Genomic DNA, 27,697 nt, shown 5'->3' with positions numbered 1-27,697 from the left:
GTGCTTCTGTTGATCAAACGCAATTTACCTGTGATTTACACAAGATCTTCAAGGCCTTTCGCAAACCACCTATTCGACCACAGACATCCAAGAACTGCAGCATTTTACAAAGAGAGAATATACTACTGGTCAAAAGAAACAATGTTGGATAAATTGTCAAAGATAAGCAGTATACAATAAAATGATAAATTATCCATATGCCACAGGAGTTTGGGACATTTCCTCTGTTTGTTATTTGTAGCAAAATTGTAGACTTGAATATAAAGGAGGTACTTTTTTATTCGTTCCTGGGATGTGGGCGTTGCTGGCAAGGCCAGCATTTATTGCCCATCCCTAATTGCCCTTGAGAAGGTGGTGGTGAGCCGCCATCTTGAACCGCTGCAGTCCCTGTGGTGAAGGTACTCCCACAGTGCTGTTAGGGAGGGAGTTCCAAGATTTTGACCCAGCGTCTATGAAGGAATGGTGACATATTTCCAAGTGAGGATGGTATGTGACTTGGAGGGGAACTTGTCCTTCTAAGTGGTAGAGGTCGTGGGTTTGGGAGGTGTTGCTGAAGAAGCCTTGGCGAGTTGCTGCAGTGCATCTTGTAGATGGTACACACTGCAGCCACGGTGCGCTGGTGGTGGAGGGAGTGAATGTTTAAGGTGGTGGATGGGGTGCCTATCAAGCGGGCTGCTTTGTCATGAATGTTGTTGAGCTTCTTGAGTGTTGTTGGAGCTGCACTCATTCAGGCAAGTGGAGAGTATTCCATCACACTCCTGACTTGTGCCTTGTAGATGTTGGAAGGCTTTGCGGAGTCAGGAGGTGAGACACTTGCTGCAGAATACCCAGCCTCTGACCTGCTCTTGTAGCCACAGTATTTATGTAGCTGCTCCAGTTAAGTTTATTATCTTGCTACAAATTGTGGTCTTGCTACAAATTTCAAACAGAGGAAGTCTTCTCCAAAAATGCAGCGAGGTTGTAAATGTTTCAAATTGCACCTCTTGTTCATAATTACTTAGTGAAACCAGTAGTTGACCTACAAAGATTATTTTGGCAGAACAATTAATAGGTCTAAAAGCTGGAGAACGCTCAAAGACCCATATGCAATAAATGTATTTTTATTCTGATTTCATGCATCATAATTGTAAATAGAATGAATGCAAACTGAAAACAGTACACCCCTGTGCAAACCACAAGAAACAAAAAGGAAGAAAATGTTTCTGTAACAAGTCATCTTCTGTTTGCTTCTGAGTATTCACCTTGCAGAGACTGTACAGAACAATCAGGGTGCCTTCCAACAAGTAGCTATTGGTGGAGTCTCCTCCCATGATGCATTTGTACCATAGCTGGATAGGTATCAAAGATCTCAATAACTGGCTCATTTCTTCTATCAGAAGGTAGAGTGTTCCCTGCAAAAACAGTTTTAAAAGATTTAATTCTACTGTGAATAAGACACATTTTACCTTTGCTTTTAAACCAACCAGATACTTCTATTCCAGTGTTGTTGTTTAGAGTAATGATACTTTGTTCAGAAATGCTCTGAAAGTTCTATTCAGTCTACAGGTTTAAAATGGTTTAAGACAGGGATGAAAAGGAGTATTATCTTGTTTTTAATATACCCATCACTCTAAAGGGTGCTTTCAAACAATATAACTCGATTTTAAAAGTTTATCCGGTAAATGCCTAACCCAGGTCCCTTCACTTCAGCTGGAGTGACAGACCTAATATTGAGTCTATTAACTCTGTCTGCTATTACATCATGTCACTCCTGGGAAACAGATCAAGCTATGGGTGGGCAGGAGTCAGTCAGTTCACCTCACTAACATTCAAAGTACCAACCTGGGAAAGTATCAGGAATGCTGCTCTGCTATTTCTTACCCCCAATTTTCTCCCTTTCACTTCTTAAGGGCACAACTTATACCGGGGTACAGTTCCACAGGGAACCATTGGGTTACTTTGTCTAAGTGGACAAACTGCCTGAGATTCCAGAACATTGAACCACATCTTGTCCTCACACTATGTCCACATATGCACAATTTCCAGCCAAGGTTACTAGAGAGCAATCAGGACAAAGAACCTTTAGTAATTTCCCCTCCCAACTCAGGAACTCCAAAGGCAACTGTTGCATCCCCACTGCTACTCTGGTTGAGGTGAGTGAGCTAACGGAGCAAGGACTACAGATCAAACCTGGAGTTTCCTGGTCAGTATGGTTCTGGATCTCACCACACCACATGGTGTTTTCGTATCCACAGTGCCATCAGGAGAGGATGCACTAACTTTTTTTTTAAGTTTGTGGCGGAGCCACTAAAGGACTCAGATCGTTTGTATATAATTCCCTTTAACAACATGTTAGCTACAGCCCGAGTCTGTATCTTTATTTATGCTGTTTACTTGTACAGAGCGTGATTACTTTAACAGCGCGGGTAAATGCGATGACGTCACGCCGTACATCACGTGATCCCCCACTAGCGGGAAGAACATGATGACGTCATGACGTCAACCACGGGACCAGCCAGCAGTCCTCGTGGAGCCTCCGAACTGAATAGACCTACACTCGATGTTCTCCTGCAGTTACTTGTTTAAACCTGTTAGTTTCCATTAAACTTCGTTTTGTTTGAGCGCCTGAGTGGACTTCAGTCTTTGGATAGGAACTAGGCATTCCTACAAGGTAATATATTTAGATTATACATTTTCAATTGTCAGGGTGTTGCTGGTGGGCAGAACTGGCCAACTGTGCTCATTAATGAACAATATTCCTTTAATGCCAACATTTAACTGATTGCAACACAATAAGAAGTAAAATTGTTCCACCCCAAATTGTCATTCTGTAAATAAAAGTGAGTGGGGGAGTACGAGTGACAGCCCTTAAACAAAAATAGACAAGAGTAATACTGTAATGCCTTTTTAAGGAACATTTTCACAATTGCATTTTCTAAAAGGTAATTTACATGAATGTATGTGGCTACGTAAACTATTAAAATTTATTTAATTTTAATAACTCTCCTGCTCTATATGGGTTGAGGGTTTCCAATGTAAGCAAATGAACAGTTTCCATACAATCTTAGCGCGAAGCACTCCCAGGTCAGGTACAGATGGTTAGATGCAGGGTGAAGTTCCTCTTTGTACTGCCCCAGCAATAAGCCTTCATCCAACATCAGAAGCATGCCCCCTACTGCATCAATGTGACAATTTGTATTTCAAAGATCAGTCATCCTTCTCCTCTCTCTGTGATATTATCCATTTAGTGCCAATTCATGGAGAACTGTTCAATGCTCATTGTTCAAAGCTCTGAACTCGTAACCACTGGGAATTGAGTTGAGTGCCCAAACTCACTTCAATTCGAACTCTTACAGCTAGCAGAGAGAGATGCTTTTCATTCCAGTAGGCTGGTCTGAATTCAAACTTGTGTCCCATTTATGAAAAGGCAGTCTTCTAATCACTATTTTTGTTTATAAAATTATTTTACAGCAGTGATGCCAAAGTGAAGCTTTAAGTTGATCTGGTTTCTATTCACTTTGGCCAGCATCACTAGAATAGAAATAGAATTAGAGATTCGGGTCTACAATTAAATGTGACGGACTTCTTTATTCAATAAAAGAACAAGTTCCATATTATTTAACCTGTAAATCTAATTTATAGTTGTTTTTTGTTCTATTTCATAATTCACAATGATTTTAGTAGCATCCTCTGTCTCTAAAATGAAAAACCGGTGTGGAAAATAGAAATATAACTAATAGACTAGTTGAGACCAACACCACCGATTAAAAAGAAAAACTGCAAATGCCGTAGATCTGGAAGAAAATACCAGAAATACACAGCAGGTGTGTTAAAGTCTGAAAGAGGTTAATGTTGTTCTGACAAGGAGGTCTCACCTGGAAAATGAACTTGTCTTTTCACAGCACCGGGTGAATGCCACAAAAGACATCTTGTACTGCTGCGACTCTGACTTGTTGTCCTTCTTAATACTTTGGTTAACTCACTGCCTTCAGCACATTTGATCGCTCAATTCTCCTCCAATGCCTATTTTTTGTGGTCCATCTTGACTGACTGACGAACTTGCATTTATATAGTGCCTTTCACGTCCTCAGGACACCCCAAAGTGCTTCAAGAGTCAGTTAAGTACTTTTGAAGTGTAGTCCCTACTGTAATGTAGGCGAATGCAGCAGCCAATATGCATACAGCAAGGTCCCACAAACAGCAATGAGGTAAATGACCAGATAATCTTTTATTTAGCAATGTTGGGTGAGGGATAAATGTTGGCTAGGACATGGAGAGAAAACCCCTGCTCTTCTTTGAATAGTGCCACCTAAGAGGGCAGATGCGGCCCTGGTTTATACATCTCATCCAAAGTTGGCACCTCCAACAGTGTAGCACTCCCTCAGTACTGCAGTGAAGTGCCAGGCTAGATTACGTGCACAAGTCTCTGGACTTGGGGCTTTAGCCCACAATCTTCTGACTCAGATGAGAGTGCTCCATTAATCCATGTCTGACAAATTCACACCAGCCTCTCCTAGTTCCATTCTTATCTGTCCTAACACAAACTACTAAATTTCCAAAATGGTTTCCCAGCTATGATATGCCCCAGTGCTCCATCCTTGGTCCCACCCTATTTATCATCTACATGTTATGTTTAAGTGCCATTATCCTCAAGCAAAGGATCAGTTAGCGCATGTTTCATGACAACATCCAACTCTACCACTCCCAGCCAACAACAACTTGTATTTATATAGTGTCTTTAACATAGTAAAACGTCCCAAGGCACTTCACAGGAGTGTTACCAAATAAAATTTGACACCGAGCCACATAAGGAGATATTAGGGCAGATGACCAAAAGCTTGGTCAAAGAGGTTGGTTTTAAGGAGCATCTTAAAAGGAGGAACAAGAGGTAGGGAGGTGGAGAGGTTTAGGGAGGGAATTCCGGAGATTAGGACCTTGGCAGCTGAAGGCACGGCCACCAGTGGTGGAGCGATTAAAATCAGGGATGCTGAAGAGGCCAGAATTAGAGGAGCGCAGCTATGGGAGGGTTATGGAGGAGATTAGAGATAGGGAGGTGCGAGGCCATGGAGGGATTTGAAAACAAGGATGAGAATTTTAAAAATCGAGGCGTTGCTTAACCAGGAGCCAATGTAGGTCAGTGAGCACAGAGATGATGGGTGAATGGGACTTGGCGCGCATTAGGACACGGATAGCAGAGTTTTGTATGACCTCAAGTTTACGAAGGGTAGAACGGGGAAGGCTGGCCAGGAGTGCGTTGGAATAGTCAAGTCTAGAGGTAACAAAGGCATGGGTGAGGGCTTCAGCAGCGGATCAGCTGAAGCAGGGGTGGAGTCGGGCGATGTTCTGGAGGTGGAAAGAGGCCAACCATGATATAGAGCAAGGAGGCGCCACACTATCTGACTGCCCATCAGACGCCAAGTCTTGAATGAGCTGAAATTTCCTTCAGCTCAACATCAGCAAAACAAAAATTGCTCCCTCTGTGACTGAGACCCTCATGCATGCCATTAACATAAGAATCAATTTCTCAGATGCATGCCTCACCCGCCTCCCCCTCCCTCACCTGCAGCGTCGTCATCAGAGACAGCTCTAGATCTCTGCTCTTTGAAACTCTCTCCAAAAGCCATTTAGCATTGATCCCTTTTTCCCCTTCCTTCAAAAGTCTCTTCAAAAACCTATTAGTTTGACTCTGCATTCTTTCCTTCCCCACCTTTAATTCTTCACACCTCCAAGTCAGCAACACCTTATAAAGCACTCAGATGTGCTGCAGTGTAAGCGGCACTATAAGAATGCAAGTTGTTTTTCTCTTTTCTTTTGTCAGATGCTGACAGATTAGCTCTGTAGAGACACCAGCATTTTGCTTACATCCCAACAATTAGTACCTTGATTCTTAACAAGTGAATTTTTTTCAAACCTAAAGAGGGAATTTAATTTTCCTAATCTGACTGTTTGCTTAAATGGCTGCAACTGAAATATTTACAGGTATAAACACAAAATTGCATCAAGAGCAGCTGCATCACAACAGTTGGCGTGGAAACCATGGCTCCTTGTGAAGATAGCAATGATGTCACTGCAACAGGAATAAAAAGTCACCTGCTTGCCTTCCAAAGACCACGAGTCAAATTTGACACAGCCACATTCACGTGTCATCCTTTTCCCCCATGCCTGGTGCTGTAGGATAGGCTCGATGCTGCAACACCCAATAAAACAGCACAGATCTCTCATGGGACTTGGGGATGAGATCATATAACAAGCTGTCACTCTAATCTTTTGTGCTTTGAACAATTATAATCATTCATAGCTTTGGCATTTGTGATCTCATATCTCCAGGGAATTGAGTGATGTCAGTTCTGCAGCAGGCAGCCAGTGCAGTTTGTGTTTCTGGTTTATGCAGCTGACAGCTTGGGACAAATATATAACAGCAATCATTTTAGCTCCAACATCTCCACTGCCCAATAGGCCCATTAATCTGGCCACATTTTGCACAGTGAGACTTTTTAACGCAGAGAATACAATAATAGAACCGCTTCTTCATTTCAGAAGTACCCTTGCACAAAATGAGATTGAAGCAATAATAATCCACTAAAACCCAGCCAGTTACATAAGGCTAGGTTTTGTTGACATGACTCAAATGACTCATTCTATTTCCAGATGAGATGCCTAATTCAGACTTGACAAATGCTAGGGAAAAACAACCGCAGTAGTTTTGTTTTAAAAATAATATTGTTGCTACAATTAGGCTCTGCATCCTTGAGCTCGGAGCGCGGGGGCGGGGGGGGGGAAACTGGCCTGGATTCCCCACTCCTGATTACTATCCAGTGACCCCTGCTGGATAGTGTGTGTGGATGACAGGTGCAGGCAGGATCTGGCTTGGCTGCGATGGGTCCGACAGTTGAGCTTGCTGGCACTCACAGTCCAGACTCAAACATGAAGAATGGTCACTTGGGCAAAGGACGGGAGGTTTGCCAGCACCCCTGGAACCATGCTCTGATATAATTAACTGTCCTTGGAGTGGAGGAGTAAATCAGAGAGGAAACGGGACAAAGACATTTTAAAAAAGCAATGCTTTTTGCTCAATTGTATAGTTACCATTACATAGAATTTACAGCACAGAAACAGGCCATTTGGCCCAATTGGGCTATGCTGGTTTTTATGCTCCACACGAGCCTTCTCCCACCCTATTTAATCTAACCTCATCAGCATATCCTTCTATTCTTTTCTCCCTCATGTACTTATCTAGCTTCCCCTTAAATGCATCATGACCTCTTATTATAAAATTAAATTGGAAATCATTTTTTTGTTTAAAAAGGCAAGTGCGGAGGAAGATATCATGATAACATAAATACAATTGGGTTGGAGCAATCTTTGAGCCCAGTGGTGTAAGGGAACTAAAATTAACTCGGACTATACAATTAGAGCTGGAGTACTCCGATTAATGGTTAGATCTCTACTGACACTAGCTCCTCCAAGCAAAATCCTTCATTTCCTGCCTTTTCTCTCAGTTCTGTAGAAGGGTTTCGACCCGAAATGTTGACTCTATGGGCTGGATTTTCAATTCAGCAGTCGGGAAGGAGGCGGGACTACAACTTTCGGGTTGTAGTCCCGCCTCCATCGACGTCCGGCCAATCCACTCGATTTTCCCTTGATTGACCTTGTTGAGCCCACCCAGCAGGCTCAGCAGGCCAATTAAGGGCCACCCGGCAACAGGTGATGTCACAGACTGAAATTTCATCTGTCAAGAGTTTTTGACAGATGAAATATCAGTGTTTCACAGCTGTTTGAAGCTGTCAAACACTGACAGTCTGACTTCTAACCCGAGTCCTTCTACGCAGACTCAGTTAGAACCGTCACCGGCACACAAAGTTGAAGGCTGTCACTTTTGACATCGCAGCCGTTCAGCTTTCAGTGCCGGCTGAGTGATGGACTTCCGACGCCTACAGGAAAAAAGGCTGTTAAGGTAAGTACAGGTAATTTAAACTTCTTTACACACTTCAGACACACCAAACACACTTACCTTTGCACTCATGCACCCATCACTCACCTGAACACCGACATCGCGACCCCTCCAAGTCCTTCAACCCGACAGCCCGCCTGCTCTAACCTGGCGTGGTTTGGAGCCGTCGGGAATCCCACACGACACCCCTCAAAATAGGGATTAGGCTAAAAACTGCCCGTTAACTACCTGTTAACAGGCAGTTAATTGGCACTAATCCCTTCCCACCTCGGGTCGGCGGGTCCCAGTGCAGGGCGGGTACCTGCCTCCTCTGAAACTTACGTTGAGGCGGGTTTTGGGCGGGATGGTGTCGGGACCCCCGAATTCGGGATTTTTGCCCCCTGCACGCCTAAAAGCCCGCCTCACGGCACACTGAAATTCTGGCCCTATTTCTCTCTCCACAGATGTTGCCTGGCCTGCTGAGTTTTTCCAGCATTTTCTGTTGTTATTTAAAATCCTTCAATGATGTAATCAGTTCTTATAGTTTAAACAAATATACAGAAAAACAAAATTAATGTTAAAGTCGAGTTAACGGTCAGTAACAACCTGACTCTTAAAAAAAAAATGTTAGATGGTGATATTCACTCTCTGGACATACAAGTAACTTCTGCATAGTTGATCTAGTTAGTGGACTTTCTGGTCGCTTTTATATTATGGAATGCTTCCAATGGAAGCAGTTCTGTCATACACATGACATCAGTGCTGGATTCCCCTGGTTTATACTGTTTGGCAGGTTCGGTAATAATTAAACAACTGCATATGCCTCAACAGTTGTGTGTGCATTCGAGTTTCCGCATACACAATTGCGGTAAAGTTGCATTTGCGACTTTTCCATCCTTGCCTTGGACTCACTGAGATCAATGGAAACTGGCCTTGTACAAAGTGACTGACTGCTGAGTAACACGACGTGCAGAATGAAAATGGTGGACCTGATCAGAAGTGCTGCTGGCATTGGGAGTGTACCTTTGCTGCCAGCGGCAGCTTGCTGCAGGAGTCGCCAGTGAACTTACTTCCAGGGGAGGGTTTTAGGGGTCTCTAGGCCAGTAGCACGGGACTTTTTTTATTCTGCGTGGGGTTCTCAGTTCCACGTGTCTTCAGAACCAATCCTGTAAGGTTACGAGGCTTTAAATGCAAATAAAGGCAACGTTTTCTGTGAAGTAATAATGTTCAGTGCCAAATTCCTTAAATTCCACACATTGGGGTAGATTTTGACTTTGTGCGATAGTGTAAACCTGGGTACAGGCTGCCGATTTGCCGTTTTACATCTCTACCGATTTTTATTTCCGTTGCGTTGAAGTGAAAAATACAAGCAGCATGCAGTAATCCACAGCAGCAAAGCTTCAGCAGTTTATCAATATACGTAAAATTGTTTGGGATTTAACTTCATCGGCAATAGCTATAAATAGATGTACATTTTAAACATTTGTTTTGAATTCTTCTTGCCAGTAAACAATGGGCACCCCGAACATGAATTAAAGGCACCATAATGTTAAAAAAAGAGTAAAAAAGGTGACAGTGATGCAGGGCCAGATATTAAACATCATTGCACAGCCAGTACTACAAACATATTTTATGGCATTTTGAAGTACAAAGGAACCTATGATCCATCCCTGGTGGATGATACAAATTGCGAGTCTCCAAATTTTTACCATGCACATATACAATACCCTAGGTATGAGAATGATGACAAGTACAATATTAAAAAAAAAAGTGGAACATTGTGATTTTATTGTTAAAGAAAATAAAATAAAAATAGCAAAAGGAGGCATGTAATGAGTAAAGGCTCTCCTGCAAAAACTCAGTGTGCACAATGGGGGTTCCACTGTAGCCGTTTCCTTCCCCCCCTGCTATTTTAACGTTTAATTGGCACATAGGTGAACTTCCATAATAAAATGATGAGGAAAACATTCCTGTTGGTAAAAATAGATGATTTAGCTGCAATCAGAATTGCAAAATGTCTGGAAAATTATCAAGTTAGAAAATGTAAAACAATCTTACAATGCAATGCTATCTGACATAAGCTCCTTTTCCCCCCTTTCTGGTTCTGTAAGCAATGTTGTGTCTGCTGCTTCCACTTTCTGCAGTAGGTGGTGCACTGGACTTGTGGTTCATTGGGTAGCATGCTTGCCTCCGAGTCAGAAGGTTGTGGGTTCAGGTCCCACTTCAGAGACTCGAGCACAAAATCTAGGTTGGCACTCCAGTGCAGTGCTGAGGGAGTGCTGCACTGTTGGAGGTGCCGTCATTCGGTTGAGCCGTTAAACCAAGGCCCCCGGTCTGCCCTCTCAAATGGACATAAGATATCCCATGGCACTATTCGAAGAAGAGCAGGGGAGTTCTCTCGGTGTCCGGGCCAATATTTATCCTCAACCAACATAATTAAAAACACATCATCTGGTCATTATCGCATTGCTGTCTGGGAGACGTTGCTGTGCACAAACTGGCCGCTGTGTTTCCTATGTCACAAGAGACTACACTTCAAAAAAGTACTTCATTGGCTGCAAAGCGCTTTGGGATGACCCGAGGTTGTGAAAACCACTATATAAATGCAAGTACAAAAGCAAAAGATGCTGGAAATCTAAAATCTAAACAGAAAATGCTGGAAATACTCAGCAGGTCAGGCAGCATCTGTGGAGAGAGAAACAGAGTCATAGATGCTGCCTGACCGGCTGACTATTTCCAGCATTTTCTGTTTTTATATAAATGCAAGTCTTTCTTTCAAGTCTTTTTGTACACCGCTGATGAGAATTCACAGGAATGTTAGTGGGTGACAGCGGTTTAGACATAGCTTAAGTTCATTGATCTTTAGGTTACCATTCAAGGGACAAATTACCACAGCATAGAGTGTAGTTTCAAAACTTAAAACCACAACCAAAATGTCTGCATTGAGAAAGTTTGCCAATTGCATTGCTAATTAAATATCTATACAGGTAGTTAAGGTGTTACGACTGAACAAACACAAATAATGAGCTTGTCAATTTTTTTGGGGAATAAAACAACCTCTCTCTGGACGTAATAGTAAAACAAAAAAGTCACTGTTAAAGTAATGTTTTTGAAAGTAAATAAACTCGCCACACAGCGGTTTGCCTTCTAATTGGGAGCATCATTTTCACAGAATTTCTCAGGCTAGTGCGGAAACAATTCTTCATTCACCCTCCATTTCCAGCAAGAACTCTCCGCTTTCCTCCCCACCCCACCCCACTGTTACAAGGTTTCAGAGGATCAGATGGGAGACAAGGGGGGGGGGGGGGGGGGAGTTGTTAAGCAAAGAAATGTCATGTTACTACATTCAGTCACTAAACTATAGCCTAGATGGTAACCTTGATTGGTGACCTTATGAGTGTACGGATGAATTGTTTTGCTCAGAATTAGTTTTAAAGTGTCAAATGTTGAGTTGGGGGTGGGGGGAGGGGGGGGGTTGAAGAATTATTTTTGCACTAAAATTCTCAAAAATGAGGCCATTGTGGCATCTTATCCTGGAATAGCCCTGTAAATAAGTGTTAATATATATTTCTGAATGTTTCCAGTTATAATAAACCTGTCGCTGTTCTATTTAAAAACAAGATTACTAAGATTATACATGGTGTGCTCAGAAAGGGAGCTCTGGGAAAGGAACTACAAAAGAATGACAAGGATGGGTTTTCCCCTCATATCTAAAAGAATAGGGCAAGAGAACATTATCATTGCTGCTGCCTAGGCCCTAAGTTCTGGAGTTCACTCCCTAAATCTCTGCATTGCTACCTCTCTCCTCTTAAGACGCTCTTTAAAGCCTAGCACTTTGACTAAGTTCCTGTCCCAATCTCTTCATATGTTGCTCAGTGTCAAATTTTGTTTGATAATGCTCCTGTGAAGTGCCTTGGGATATTTTACTAAATTAAGGGGCTATATGAATGCAGTTGTTGTTCTGGCTGAAAGAAAACATGATCCATGATTTCAAACTCACAGAGGGCCACGGAGAAATTCTTCGTGTGAAGGCACAACGCCAAGGCGCTGGCAAGTTAAATGTAACAGTGATTATTTTCTTTAGTTCGTACAAAAAAAGTAAATGTGCAAACAGAACAGCAAGAATTGGTAGAAAGCAAGAAACAGACTTTCCCACTGATTTTACTGCTACTCTGAATCTGTTCTCTTGCTAAAATTAACTTACATAAACAGGCAAGGGAAACTCGTGCATTATTATCCTCTTCTCCCCAGGAAATTATGAAAATTGAGTTCAGACCTTACATTTAGACCTGTCAGATAGTTAAGATGACAAAAGGGCAAGATTTCCAAGTTTCACCACAGCACTGACAGAAGTGAATGTATAGCAGAGATTGATACAGGGGTGGAAGGACATTCAGTTCATCCATCCAGAAAGAAAAGTGACATTCCCCATGACAGTGTCGAACGGTTTCTTAAATTATTTCACAATATTTGTTGCCACTATCCTACTGGAAGACTATTCCCAGTATTGATCACTCTGTGTGAATTCTCTACTTAGAATATCCCCCATGCCTTGCAGCCTGCATCTTCTCACCTCTTCCTCTATGACCTAATCTGCTTTCGGTGTAGGCCAGAGCCTGGTATCTGTTCACTATTGTACCTTCCTTAGGGACATCTCTAACCTTCTGTCCTCTGCTGTGACTCGTTTCTAATTTTGTCCGTCAACAACAACAACTTGTATTTATATAGCGCCTTTAATGTAGTAAAACGTCCCAAGGCGCTTCACAGGAGCGTTATCAAACAAAATTTATCACCAAGCCACACAAGGAGACCTTAGGGCAGGGACCAAAAGCTTGGTCAAAGAGGTAGGTTTTAAGGGGCTTCTTAAAAGGAGGGAAGAGGTTTAGGGAGGGAATTCCAGAGATTAGGGCCTTGGCAGCTGAAGGCACAGCCGCCAATGGTGGAGCGATTAAAATCGGGGATGCGCAAGAGGCCAGAATTGGAGGAGCGCAGATATTGGAGGGTTGGAGGGTTGAGAGGAGGTTAGAGATAGGGAGGACCGAGGCTATGGAGGGATTTGAAACCAAGGATGAGAATTTTAAAATCAAGCCGTTGCTGAACTGGGAGCCAATATAGGTCAGCGAGCACAGGGGCGATGGGTGAACGGGACTTGGTGAGTTAGGATATGGGCAGCAGAGTTTTAGGATATGGGCAGCAGAGTTTTAGATGAACTTAAGTTTATGGAGGATGGAAGATATCCGCATTTCCTTTACACCCCTCAATATTTGCCTCTTTAACTTGGTGCTCTTATACTTGGCTACATTGTTCTCAACTCCCAATGACTCAGCTATGCCACAGATAGTTCATCAGTATGGAAGCTGATGCTTCTTGGACCCACTCTCCTGGTCAGCAAGGAATCAAAAGTTATCCAGGCATAAAGATGCCCAAGAACAAAATCAGCAGAAAGTGGGAAATAGCCTTCATTAGAAGATGCCACTATCGAAGACCAGTAATTTGTATAGCCCTAGCTCATCCAATATCTAGTACGATAGCTTTTACTTCTTTTGTTCGATCGCAGCCCTGCCTTCGATCTATTTTATTTCCTTTCCAGTTTTGAAAAAGGGTTTTGACCCGAAACGTCAACTCAAATTTCTCTCCACGGATGTTGCCTGACCTGCTGAGTTTTTCCAGCATTTTCTGTTGTTATTTCATCCAATATCTAGTCTGCCCACTTCATTGGCTCATCTATTGAGTCTAGTACTATCCACATGCTTTTGATAATCTCCCTCACATTTATCTGCCCTCTTAGTTCCTGTACCCTTCTCTCCAAGAACTTCCTTCAACTTGATCAACATGTTACGTTTAATAGGTAGAGTTGGCAGAGAAGCGGTAAAGAAAATGAGCGCGTGTTGTACGTGCTCTGAACATGGCCCTAAATAAAGAGGCAATCTCTCAGTTTTGCCTTATGTTCTGCCTCTTAAGCATTTAGCTTTTATAGAAAGTTAAAGTAATTGGGGGTCAAGTAGACACTTCATTTAGCAACTTGTACAAAACATAACTGTATTTACAATGACATGAATTTGTATAATTGTCACAAAATTTTTTTGAAGGTAACCAAAGCCAGAGCAGACAGAAGCAACAGGAACAGAGTGGCAAGAAAGTTACGTCCCAACAGCAGCTTGTGCTAATGAGACCTGAAAGGTCTTTCAATTCAAATAATGACATCATACCTCACAGACTGAAGTGCAGAAACCACACACTCTGCCCTTCTAATGTGGTTTCAGTAAATGCTGGGAAAACAGGAGTCGAGCAGGGGGTGGCATCAAGTGACCTAAATTTAAGGGTGACATCTGAGGGAGATTTATTGCAATTTAAACAGTCAGTCAGACAATCCGACAAGGGCACGAACTGTGAAAGGAGTACAATTTATCTTCAGCAGTGGTTAAATTGTTCATCTATCTGATGCTTTCTCCTTGTACTTTAATCTGTTTAATACAGAAAAGGTTAACAAAACCATGGAATCCATCCAGAACTCATTCCTTTTCACATTCAAAATAACAGATTTATTTAAGTAATGAAAAGCTGCTGCATTCATGTACGGCAATCACATGTACTGTGTACGGGTTGAAGTAAATCAATAAATAGACGCTGCTTAATCCAGCTGAGATTTGTCTTGCATGTACTGAGATATATTAAAACCTGAACCCCACACATCAACCGGTTTGTAACACTGCAAAAAAAAACACAGCAGCTTTTCAGGGACTTGTCTGTATGATTGTTGCATGTGTGCCAGCTGCCATGTTGCTTCCCCTATATACACTCCTAAAAATTACATGTATACAACAATAATAATAAACAGTAAAGTAATGAACAATTGTGTGTGTGTGGGGGGGGGGGGGGGGGAAAAATCACAAAAATTCAGCTAAGTTTATCATGATCTATTTCCAATAGCTACAACAACTTTTCCGCCACACAGGCCTTCCCTTGCTCAAGTGCCATGACGTTGTGCGTTGCCCCATTCCCGGAGCTGTGAATTTATTGCACCTTCCAAAACTGATTTTTGATGTTTCTCGCGTGTGCGAGGTCAGTGCTCCTTGATGACGCTTTTGTGGTCTCTATGCATGCACGAGACGTCACAGGTCCTTGGTGTCACTTTGTGCAGGCGTGAGGATAATGCGCTCAGTACTTTCCTGCTCGCTTTCCCCCTCCCCCACGCTACTCCTCTGGCTGCCATTCCCAGCAGCTGCAACCGTTCTCCGGTCCACGATCTTCCGCCCACTCTCAGATCTCAGTGCCAGACCTCTTGCCCTCAGCCAATACGATGGACCTCACACTCATGGGCCTGAACGCCAGGTGTCTCTACCAGGTCTACAGCTACTCTGCTCTCAGTGCTGGGCTTGCTGCTTCCCAAATCTAACTCTACTGCACTTTCAATGCCTTGTTCAAAACATTCACCCAAGCAAATTCTGCACCGCCTCAGAGACCTTGGTCAGGATCAAACAGTCAAGGACATCAGGTAAAATCCCACAATCCTTATTTTAAATGACAGGCAAAAAAAAAAATATATATATTTTAAATATAGTCTCTTTAGGCATTTATAAATGTTTAATCTGCCCTGCTTTCACCTTTTAAAATATTGATGGAATGAGAGGTTATCATTCATTACATTTTCAGAAACTGTGGTTTATAGACCATCAAAGTAGAAAAAAGTCACTCGTAGTAATAATATTAAAGGGCCCTTCACAACCAGTGAGAAGCACCATGGGAGATCTACTGGTTAAGAGGGCATTAAACACAAGTATCAAAAATCACAATAGCATCACTCATTGCAGGAGAGCTGCACAGAGTGCAGAGACACATTAACCACAAAGTTACAATATCTGAGCATTATTCGGTCGAGGCTCATCCCCTGCACTCAAAATATCCCATCCAAGTTCAAGAAAGAAGTTCAGAGAACAAAAATGTAAAAGCATGGACAGAGAGATGAAACCAGTGCAAAGGAGGGAAGAGAAGAGGGGATGAGCGACTGAGTAATGGCAGTAAAGAACTTCCTGTAAGGTCTCTAATTTCTTTGATAACCATTAAAAGGGAGGGAAGATGATGACAAGTTCTGAATTGGTCAAGGGTGGTGGGTGGGGGGAAGAGGTATGACTACTTTGCGTTGAGGCAGAAAGAGAATTGAGAACACAATTCGGTGCTCAGGAGGTGATGAGATGTTCCCCTCTTCAGCAGCCAGAATGCCCCAAGACCAGTGGCCAGTCCTGTCTCTCAGGCTTGACGCTGCACCTGTGTTTCCATCGCACAGCCCGGGAAGAGGATGAGCCTGCAGCAGTGGATTCTCAGAGGCCCGGGCAGGCACACTGCACTTTGGGCATGCGGCACCTGTCTAATGCCTTGGCAAAGAGTGGCGTGCATGAATATTGGGGCCTTAACCTACATCAGTCCCAGCGAGAGCACAACAACCACCTAAACAACACAACCAAAGCCACAACATTTTCAATCCCCACACAGCAATTTTGATGCATCCTTTAACAACAATAAGCAATCTCAGATACAGTAGCCAATCACAAGAACAATCAAATACAGGAAACGTTATATCCGGCACCGACGGGACCGAGCTGTTGCCGATCTATCAAAACTGCCAGACATACCAGTGTTAATGTTGAAGCATACGGAGATTTGCAGCTCCTTATCTGGCAACAAACACTGTTGCTTAGCAACAGCTTCTAAACAGTCAGCCGTACCTTAGAAGCGTCTCTGTAGCTTAGCAACAGCTTCAGAGAGACTTTGCAGAGCCTGACTGTTGAAAAAAAAGCCACGAGAAGAAAAAAAACCTAACAAAACGGCTCCTGATTTCTGCCGGTTGATCGAGGTTTCCAGACATGCAACCTCCGGATAAACCAAAGTTTCCTGTACATATTATCACCAAAAAAAATTAGCATTGTTTGTGGCATCCTTTAATTTAAAAAATCCTCGCTGTAGCATAATGCATTCTACAAACTATAGTTTGCGTTCCACAAGCTTTAGTTTTTCTTTGAATAGCTAAAACCACACATGTGGTAATATAAATGCCAAGCCACAAAAAAATGATGTTTTATCATGTTGCATCAGCAGCAGACAAGGCAATAGTGCATTGCAAATCATTATCCTTTGACTGATCGTACAATCCAGGTGCAACAAATTCAGGCTCACAATGATTTTTGACTTGATTTTGTACAGAGGCTTTCTGCCCATAAAGAGCCCCTAAAGTCAGATAGTCGCCATAGACTACATTAGCAGCAGGCATTCGCTGTTGCTAAGCAGCGGCACCACCATAGGAAATTCTCTTCTGCTCAGTTAACACAATACACACCTTCTCTTTGAATCTGCTCTTTGGAACATTATAGCATTTATAAATGGTATTATAAATGTGTTCAATTAATCAGTTTAAAAATCAATTAAAGTGTCACAGTTAAAAATATAATAAATCAGTGGCATAGAAACAAATCCAGGAAAGCTGGACCAACATACCCTCGACTTGAAAGCTAAGATGAGTCTGGGCAGAACGAGGACCAAACACTTGGAACCAATTGTGATGTATTTCAGCACAAAGTCTGTAATTCCTGCAATCCAAAGCAAATCAAAGAAATCCATGCTTTCCACACTAGTCTTCAGAAATATCAAACTGAAGAGAAAAAGAGCACAAGAGTATAAGTAAAATATTTGATTTATGTACTGCAAATACCATTAAACCTAATCATCTAGGTAATGTAGCAGCATAAAGGCAAAGCAGCAAGTAAAGTTACACCGTGTATTAAGTATGCCTGTAAATTGGTGATACAATATCTTACAAGAATAATGAAAATAAACGAGAAAGGAGGTGCAATGGAGAGTACTTTCAATGTAAAGGACTACTTCGCTCTTCCTTTTCTGTGGAAGAAGTTTTAGTGGGGAAATCCTCCTGATGGTTGTATGTGACATGTCCCATCAGATGAGAGCATCCTGGATCATTCTGGGGATCCTCAATTACATTTTGGATTTGCAACTTTTCAAACAATTAGAATGCAATATTTTACAGAGGATGAATTCATTATTATTTTGTGTACAGCCAGAGATACAACAAAGCATAGCTTGCAAACAGTCAAAAACGCTGGATTTCCATATTTAAAATTGACTATTAAGGCATGAGTGTTCAAGCTTTGGTCTTCATGGGCCACATTGGTATGTACTGTTGTGTCATGATGGTCTGAAATAAAGTTTGAGGCCATTTTCCGATTAATTTACATTCATTTCCAGCTTTTGGATCATCCTGAATGACGAGAACAAATCAGGGCTCCTTTTCACCACAACTAATGGCTTCCTTAACTACTTTTTCTTGTCTCTTCCACCTTCACTTTCAATACCAAATGTGAAGAGCTCATGGATCTGTGCACTTGCCTCTGTTGCTAACTCCCATTCCTCTCTTCTGATCTCCACGCAGTCACCCACCCATTCTAGCCCCGATCGCACCTCACTCTTCAGCTTCTCCCAAGTCTCCTCTCATTGGCTATATCCTCCAGGAGGCCCACCTCCTGCCCCCTTGATCCCTTCCTGAATTAATTTCTGACTTATCAACTTCTCCTCCTCCTGGCTCACATTTTAGCTTACCCTATAAATGATGTATTTCCCTCAGGCACCAGCCTTCTTCCTTTTTAAACTGCTGTCATCACCCTCGACTTGTCCTCTCCAACTATTGCCTATTTCAAACCTTCCTTCCCTCTCCAAAGTTCTTGTGTGTTGTTGCCTCCCAGTTCCATGCACAGGTCTCTCAGAATTATATGTCCGAATGCCTCTAGTCTGGTTCCAGCACCAATGTTCCCTTTAAGATGCGCAGCCGCGCAGAGCTCCAGGGAACCCGCGCAGCTAGCTTTTCAATGTAAAAACCGTGCATGCGCGGTATTTTGAATGGCCTGCGCAGCACCTTAAAGGGGCCATGCAGGGCCAAAAAAAATTACAGGGAATATTGCACAGCACCAAGATGGCCGTGACCAAAATCACAAATGACATTCCCGGTGACTACGTGGAGTTATCCCTCCTTGTTCTCTCTATGGCATCTGATCCTTCCTCATCCAACCTCTCTGGTCATCAAGCTTCATGGCACTCCCCTCGCGCTCCACTCCTATCTATCTGAATGCCGTCGCTGCAACTCCAGCAATGGCTTCTCTTCCCATCCAAGTACGGTCACCTCTGAAGTCCAAAGTTGTATCCTTAGCCTCCTCCTCTTCCTTACCTAAATGCTGCCCCTTGGCAGAAATAGTGTCAGCTTTCACATGTACACTGATGACATTCCAGCTCCACCTCTCCACTAGCTCGACTCCATGGCCATTTCCATGCTGCCAGACTGTCTGTCTGACATCAAATCATGGATGAGCCACTGCTTCTTCCAACCTCACAGTGAGAAGACCCAAGCCATTGTTTTTGCCCCAACTTCCCCAGAACCTGTGCTCAATTACCACTGCTCCATTTCCCCCCTTGGCCACTTGCTCAGACTGAATACGAATGTGCAAACGTCATCATCCTTCTGACCCCGTTCGAAGCTTTGAACGCTTCCCCCCCCCCGCCCCTCCTCTGCCATTCTATCCATCACCAAATTCCACCAGTACAACGTTGTCTGCCTCTTCCCCTACCTCAACTCCTCTGGCACTGAAATTCTTATCCATGTTTTTTCACCTTTAGATTTGATTATTCCATTATTCCAATGCACTCCTTCTTGGCCTTCCATCTTTCATCCTATAGAAAGTTCAGCTTGTGGAAAATGCAGCTACACATATACTGTCCTGCGAAAAGTCTCGCTTACCAATTACTCCCTCCTCACAAACATACACTAGCTCTCTGTCCCTCAACACAAATAAATTTAAAGCCCTTGTGCTCATCTTCAAAGTGATCATGAACTTATTGCACTCTAACTCTGCAACCTCCTTCAGCCTTGATTTCTTCCTCCCATCCCACAGCATTCGCTCCTCTGACTCTGGCCATTTGTGCATCCTATTATCCATTCACATCGCCTTTGGTGGCAGAGCCTTCAGTTGGCACAGCCCCACTCACAAAGTCCTCCACCTTTACACTTCCTTCCTCCTTTAAAAGCCTTCTCAAAACCCATCTCTCTACCAAGCTTTTGGTCAACCCTGCTGATCTCGCCCTCTGTCTGCTTCCATGTGGGAAATGCTACGGGACTTTTTTTCGTTAAATGGGCTATAAAATGCAAGTTGTTTCTACTGATACCATTGGAATTTTAGTGTTCTGATTTAGGATTTATTTTTCAATTTGGCAACGGCACTAAAGATAACCCTTTCCAAACCTTAAGGCTCACAAACAGAACACACCAGCAAATAAGAAGTAAAGGACAAGTAGGACGGTGTTATTTGGGCTTCGATGGCCAGATTGCCAGCCCTTGGCAGGGCTTCAGGTTGGACAGTCCTGTATTAAAGAAAACCTTTATCGTCACTGGTGCTGGATGAAAACTACAAAGCAAATACCAGTACTCGAAGTCTGTTCACCAAGCTAGTTGGACATGAGAAATGTTAGCTTTAATTAAAGACATTCAAAATCTTAATGTAAATTGGGTTTGGGTTTAGCGATTACACAAAGCAACAGAAAAATTAACAAAAAGATTTCAGTTCAGAATCAAATAATGGAAACAAAATCAAATACTCACATTGCATGAGATTCACATTAACACAACAGCCTCAACTAATGTTCAAAAATCTGAATGTACAAATCAAACCTATAAAGAAACCAATGTAAAAAAAATTGGTACCTTGCAAACCATGCAGGGGTAAAATAAAGACCCAAAATATTTGCATAATTCAAAAATAGAAAGTAGCAAAAGATTGTGTTATAATCAATACCTGCCCATTAGTATAACAGATTTAGAGGAACAGAACATTTACATTGATGGGCAGGGTGCATAAATTCTTTTATTTCCTAAATATATTTTAAAGTATTTTTAATGGTTCTGTCATTATTCTTATTAAGGCAAGGAACATACACAATAGGGAATCAAACATTTTTCCTCTTTGCATATAGTGCATCAAGCACTCCCTGGTCAGATATACCACGGGAAATCCAGGGCTCAGCTATGCATAGAAAGTTCCAATAATTTTGTCAACTTTTTTTTTTATATAAAAAGAACTCTCTCAACAATACCAGTTTATTCCCAATTCCCGTATCAGCCGTCCTTGTGTAAATTCCAAATGCTGGCAGTTTTTTTTGCAGTGGTCTCAACTCAGTGGAGACTGCTTAACTATATTTCACTTGGGGCTCGAAGTTTGCACTTACACTACAACTGGTTTTGCTTCCCACTGACAGTGTTGTGTAAATCTGGGTCCCACCGGAGCAAAAGGAGTGAAAGTTCCTCCTCCAGGGAGTCTCACTCTACTTCACACCAGAGTTAGGTTGGGTCCCGATTCCAGATTTACACTATAATTTTACGTCGGTGAAAAGTAAAGCCTAAAAGAGATGACAGCTAACACTGAAGAAAGGATTAATAAATACACTGAAATATTTTTTAAAAAGCATAAAACTGTTCAATGTTATTGCATGTAATCATAGAATGACACAGCACAGAAGGCAGACCTCGGCCCATTGTGCCTGTGCCGGCTCTTTGAAAGAGCTATCCAGTTAGTTCCACTCCCCTGTTCTTTCACCATAGACCTGCAACTTTTTCCCATTTCAAGGCCGTGATTTCGCCTACCTCGGTGGGTCCGGGGCGGCCGGGGTCGGTGGTGGGATGCGACCCCGCTGCTGGCTCCATCCCGCTATGTGAAATGATTTTACGCTGATTGGGCTTGTTAAGCCCGCCCAGCACGTTTCCCGGCCAATTGAAGGAAGCGGGTCTGATGACGTCACTTGATCCTTAAAGGGACCATGCGCAAATTGATTTTGACAGTTGTGCTGTCAGTGTTCTACAGCATTGAGGTGCTGCAAACACTGACAAGAACTGCACAGAGGTGCAAGGCTGCACCCAGGTTCTCCCATGACTCCCTCCATATGCTTATGTAGGGAGTCACTGCACGCAGGGAGATTCTCTTCCCTTCCAATGGGTGGAAGAGACCTCCACAGGAGATCAATGCAGCCTGGTTGCACATTGCACAGGAGGACAAAAGCAGGGATGTCGTCAGGAGGACCAGGCTTCAGTGGCGCAAACCTTTCAATGATCTCAGTAGATCACAAAATGTTACTGCAAAGCCACACTCAACTTCATCCTACTGTGCCACTCATCAGATCCCCATCACTCTGCCTGCCCTATCCTACTCCTGCACATCCTTACTCACACCAACTTACCTTGCACCTCCACCTATCCCTCTCTATCTACATCATCACATCCCCATCTCACTAGCCAGCCCTCACACTCACCCTCATCCTAGTCCAATCATGCCAACTAACACACAAGGGTAGGCTCTGGGGTGTCTTAGCCAATGTTTATGTGAAGTTTCTGTTAATGTGCTGTCAAACATTGAAATCTTTATTTTTTCTTGGACAGATGTGTGTGCACCTTTGGAAGTGGCTTAGTGAGTTGCAGTGAATGGTGAGACATTACAGTAACTCCCGCAATGGCGATGAGTGTGAAAGGAATGGCTTGGGCATTGTAGGGATGCTTTATGGTGTTGGTCTGGGGTGGTGCGGTGCCAACCTGGCACATCATGTGGCAGTCAGGGCGTTTAGCGTCAAGTGAAGTAAATCTGGCTATGGTGAGGCCATCCCTGGCGTCCCGGGCAGCAATATGGTTGGGTGCTGATGCCCTCTGTCCTGTGCAGCATCAGTTGATTGCAGAGAAGGTTGGTGTTGTTGTTGGTGGTGCTGCTTGTGTGCGGGCTGATCGTGGTGGGATTCTGAGGACCACGGTGAGATCGTTTCAAGGGCACCGATGCTTATGGAATAGATGGCAGGTGAAGTTGACAAGACAGAAGCGATGTCAATGGTGAGAGAGGTTGTTCCAATGAGGTGACACTGGATAGAGTTTGCTTGCAAGCTGCATAAAGCTCAACCGGTCTTTCAAATGAAGTAAGCAACAGCATCTAACCTTGGAAAGTGAACAGCTATGAAATGGGAGCTTTTATAGAAGATTTGCAGCTGTCAAGTTAAGAAATCATCACCTGCTGACGCAACTCCCGACCTCCTTACCTGACGTGATCCCCGAGCAGCAGGAAAGCTGTGGGCGAACTCTTAAAAACTATTTTAAACGCACCTTTAGATTTTAAGTGCCTATTAACAAGCTCTTAATATTCTGAAGTGTCTCCCCCGCCGCTTGGTGTCAGGTCTGTTCAGCAATGACAGACCAGACATCTGGAAGACTAGCGTGGAGGCAGGTTGACAGTGGGTTCCCTACCCGGTCAAAAAAATTTTTCCCACCCGACCTCCCACCAAACGCGCCCACTGACCTCCTGAACCCCCCCGCCCCAACAGTATTTATTCAATTCCCTTTTGCCAGTTATTAAATCTGCTTTCACTGCCCTTTGTGTAGTGCATGCCAGATCATAACAACTCGCTGTGTAATTTTTTTTCTCCTCATGTCGCCTCTGGTTCCTTTGCTAATTATCTTAAATCTGTGTCCTCTCCCACTGGAAACAGTTTCTACTTATTTAGTCAATCAGAACCCTTCATGGTTTTGAGCATGTCTATCAAATCTCCCTTTAATCTTCTCTGCGCTAAGGAGAACAACCCTAGTCTCTCCACGTAACTGAAGTCTTTCATCCCTGGTACCATTCTAGTAAATCTCCTCTGCACCCTCTCGAAGGCAATGACATCCATCCTAAAGTGTGGTGCCCAAAATTGGACACAATGGCCCCGATTTTCGGCTTGTGTGGGAAATGGTCGGGTTTCCCCGAATGTGGGGTTTCTGACACACATAAAAAAGTGTCAGCCAGCTCCACGCAATTTTCCCTCAATTGACTAATTAATTCCCAGCATGTAGGAAGCCTTGCTAATTGTCCAATTTGAGTCAGAAATCACCACAGTATGATGTCATCATTCATGGTGTTTTCAAGGTCCATAGCAAGCACTGCATCCTCTGAAGGCTTCCAAACGAACCATACAGGATGGCAGAGGAGCCTGTAGCAGCTGTGGCCAGTGCCAGACCCCGAGCTGCCTTCAAATTGGACGAGGCTTCACTGCAGGCATTATTGGATGGGGTTAGGGCCCACAGGGAGGTCCTCTTCCCGAGGTCAGGGAGGAAGAGGCCTCCCACTAAGACCAATGCTGCATGGATGCAGGTGTCAGCAGATGCCAACTCACTGGGAGTCACCAGAAGAACCTTGGCATTACATCTCTAACTCCTTCCTTTACTCCCCCACAGTACCATCCAGAGCCCCCGTCCTCACTGTGGAGGAGGAAGAGGCTGTGCAGCCAGACTCCTCAGAGGAAGCTCCAACCTCTGAGGGCACAGCGTCAGCAGAAGTAAGCGCACCCAGCACCAGCGCAGACACTCACACATCGGGGGGACCTTCGGGACAGAGTAGTGTTGTCACCTGGTGTTTCACAAGTGAGCCTCAGCAGATTCTGGAGACAGGGACAGCAGTGGAGAGTCCTCGTCGGAGGGCGCAGGACTCTGCCAGCTCAGCTGCGCTGCATGTCGACCCTCTGCCTCTGGGTCCATCCGCAAGAGAAGAGGTGATGGATCTCCATGCACAGATGCAGGAGTCTCTGGCAGGTTTTGTCTCCAGGGTCGCTGCAAGTGTGGAGCGAATGGAGGAGTCCATAGCGACCATGAGCAGAGCCTTTGTGGAGTCATTGGCGCATGAACGCATCACCATGGAAAGGTTGGCAACCTCCATGGAGGAGATAACTTGCCAGGGTACGGAAAACATGGTGAGTGCTCATAAGAGAATGACATCTCTTGAGGAGCGTTGGCCATCTGTTGAACAGAGAAACCAGATCTTCATGGAAGTCCTTCTGAGTAGGACTGCCAGTGCAGAAACGGGTCCCCATGGCCCCCAAAAGCGCAGCAAGGTGCTCTCAAGCCACTTCCAAGCGCTGGCCCCTTCTGGCCTGTGCAGCTTCAGGTGAGTGAGCAGCAGCCTGGTGCTCATCCTGCTGTTCTTGGTTCTGCTGCTGCCGCCTCTGCTGCTGGAGATCCTGTAATGGCAAGAAGGGAAGGAAAAAATGGCGTCCCATGCTTCTCGCAGATGCCTCTGCTGAGGAAGTGCTGAGTGAGGGTGGCGAGAGGGGCTTCCCAGGAGATCACATTGGAGAAGTGTGTGAGGCTCCAACCTTCCACAGCTGTGCCTAAGCCTTGAAGAAGTAGCCCCAAACCTGCAACAACAAGGTCCTTCAACATACAAGTGCTGTCCCTTTAAATCGCAGCTTTCCCTGACCTGCAGCTGACAGCAAGCAAGCCGGCAAGCTTCACACCAGGTCTCATCAGCGGTGTTCCCCGCAGGCGTGTTTGATGTGGGGAAAGCCCCAAAGTCGCAACTGCCCCAAAAAATCATCTTCAACAAGGTAATTATTGGTCATTAGTGTGCCGACTCCCAGTCCCGCCAGCGGCGACCGGGACTGAAGCGGGTCGCGGGGAAACGGCGGTCCGAAAGTCAGAAGGGGGGGGGGGGGGGTCGCGACCCGCTTTTTCGACCCCCGGCCGCCTGAAAAGCCGCTCGACGGTGGCCAGAAAATCGGGGCCAATACTTCAGCTGGGGCCTAACCGGTGTTTTATAAAGATTTAGCATAACTTCCTTGCTTTTGTACTCTATGCCTCCATTAATAAAAAGGCATACGGGATCCTTGGCTTTAACAACCTGCTCAACTTGTCCTGCTGCCTTCAGGCTTGTATACGCACACCCCCAGGTCTCTCAGTTCCTGCACCCACTTTAAAATTGTACCATTTAGTTTATATTGCCTCTCCTCATTCTTCCTACCAAAATGTATCACTTCACACTTCTCGATGTAAAATTTCACCTGCCATGTGTCTGCCCATTTCACCAGTCTGCCTACGTCCTCCTGAAGTCAATTATTATCCTCCTTACTTTTTACTACATTTCTGAGTTTTGTCATCTGCAAACGCTGAAATGATGCCCTGTATACCCAAGTCTAAGTCATTAATATATATCAAAAAGAGCAGTGATCCCAACACCGACCCCTGGGGGACACCACGGCACACTTCTCTCCAGTCTGAAAAACTACTGTTCAACACGACTCTCTGCTTTCTGTCCCTTAGCCAATTTCGTATCCATGTAGCCACTGCCCCTTTAACCCGATGGGCTTCAATTTTGCTAACAAATCTATTATGTGGTACTTTATCAAACACCTTTGGAAAGTCCATGTACACAACATCAGCCGCGCTACCCTCATCAACTCTTTCCGTTAGTTCAAAGAACTCAATCAAGTTAGTCAAATACGATTTGCTTTTAACAAATCCGTGATGGCTTTCATTTATTAACCCATATTTTTCCAAATGGCAATTAATTTTGTCCTCGATTAATGACTAAATGTTTCCCTACCACGGACGTTAGGCTGACTGACCTGTAATTGCCGGGTTTATCCCCCTCACCTTTTTGAACAGGGGTGTAACATTTACAATCCTCCAGTTCTCTGGCACCACTCCCACATCCAAGGAGGATTGGAAGATTGTGGCCAGAGCAGCTGCAATTTCCACCCTTACTTCCCTCAGCAACCTAGGATGCATCCCATCCAGACCGGGTGACTTTTCTACTTTGAGTACTGCCAACCTTTTTACTACCTCCTCTTTATCTATTTCTACTTTTATCCTACCCAATCCAATAAATTACAAATTCACAGACTGAGCGATGGATAAACAGTGGTCGAACATGCGTCAATACTCCTGCTGCTGTTTGTATTGATGCAGAATTCAAAAAGCTAACATAACATTAGCGTTGTTGAGCTCAATTCCAATTTTTTTGTTACTATCAAGTCCAATAACTAATGCCCTTTAGGGAAGGTAACCAACATGGTTGGCTCTTAACTGCCCTCTGAAGTGGCCTTGCAAGCCACTCAGTTGTCTCAAACTGCTATCTGTGATTCAAGGGGAAGGTCCACCTTTATCGTCTCAGGGGAACTAAAGGTGGGCAATAAATGCCGGGCTTGCCAGCGACGTCCATATCCCAAGAATTTTAAAATAAAACTCAATCACAACTCAACTTCCAATAAGCAATACAATTTTTAAAATACAATTTTAAAGCACACAATAAACTATACTCAAGAGTCTTACCTTTTATAGAGCTGCTGGGCACTGAAAGTATAATACAAAAACAACGTGTTCCCAGTGAGGAACATCAGTATCCACAGGGTTACAAGTACTGATCTTTTTTCCTGTCCAAAAAAAAATCAAGCAACAAGAACATTAAAAAGGTTCAAAAACAAAAAAAAGGATCTGCTGGCTGTTTTTCTTTCAGGGTTCATGTTTACTTTTAAGGAATATAGATATTGCACATACATTGCGCTTTGCACGATGTAAAGCTCTTGTCTATATAAAATAGTGTAACCTCTAACCGATCAGAAGCTGCACCATGGGAGATCGACAACAACTTGTATTGATATAGTGCATTTAACAGAGAAATGAGCCAAGGCGCCTCACAGAGGTATAATCAAAAAAATGGATGCTGAGCTAAAGGAGATATTAACAGGGGTGACCAAAAAGATGTGGGTTTTAAGGATGGTCTTAAAGGCAGAGAGGGAGGTGGAGAAGCAGAGGGGTTTAGAGAGGGAATCCCAGAGTGTGTGGCCTAGGCGACTGAAGGCAAGGCCACCAATGGTGGGGTGAAGGAAGGAGGGTGCACAAGAGACCAGAGTCAGAGGAATGATGAGTTTGGGGGGGAGGGAGTTATAGGGCTAAAGGAG

At 43.8% G+C, this 27,697-nt stretch overlaps 1 protein-coding gene across 2 annotated transcripts in view; it reads right to left on the bottom strand.

The window, feature by feature from the left end:
* rnft2 (ring finger protein, transmembrane 2) overlaps positions 1-27,697 on the bottom strand; it is a 37,920-nt gene that overhangs the window by 4,073 nt on the left and 6,150 nt on the right. For both annotated transcript variants that reach the window (XM_085961775.1, XM_085961776.1), the window contains exons 5-8: positions 27,069-27,169; positions 17,399-17,552; positions 1,242-1,391; positions 29-94 (exon numbers count right to left, since the gene is read on the bottom strand). In XM_085961775.1, coding sequence (XP_085817901.1) covers positions 29-94; positions 1,242-1,391; positions 17,399-17,552; positions 27,069-27,169 — 471 coding nt within the window. The remainder of the gene's footprint in view (positions 1-28; positions 95-1,241; positions 1,392-17,398; positions 17,553-27,068; positions 27,170-27,697) is intronic.

Source organism: Somniosus microcephalus, chromosome 19 (genome assembly GCF_052327205.1).
Source record: "Somniosus microcephalus isolate GS21.2 chromosome 19, FLI_Smic_1.0, whole genome shotgun sequence".
NCBI lineage: Eukaryota > Metazoa > Chordata > Chondrichthyes > Squaliformes > Somniosidae > Somniosus > Somniosus microcephalus.
The sequence above is the reverse complement of the archived record's forward strand: the minus strand, read 5'-3'. Positions and strand labels throughout refer to the sequence as shown.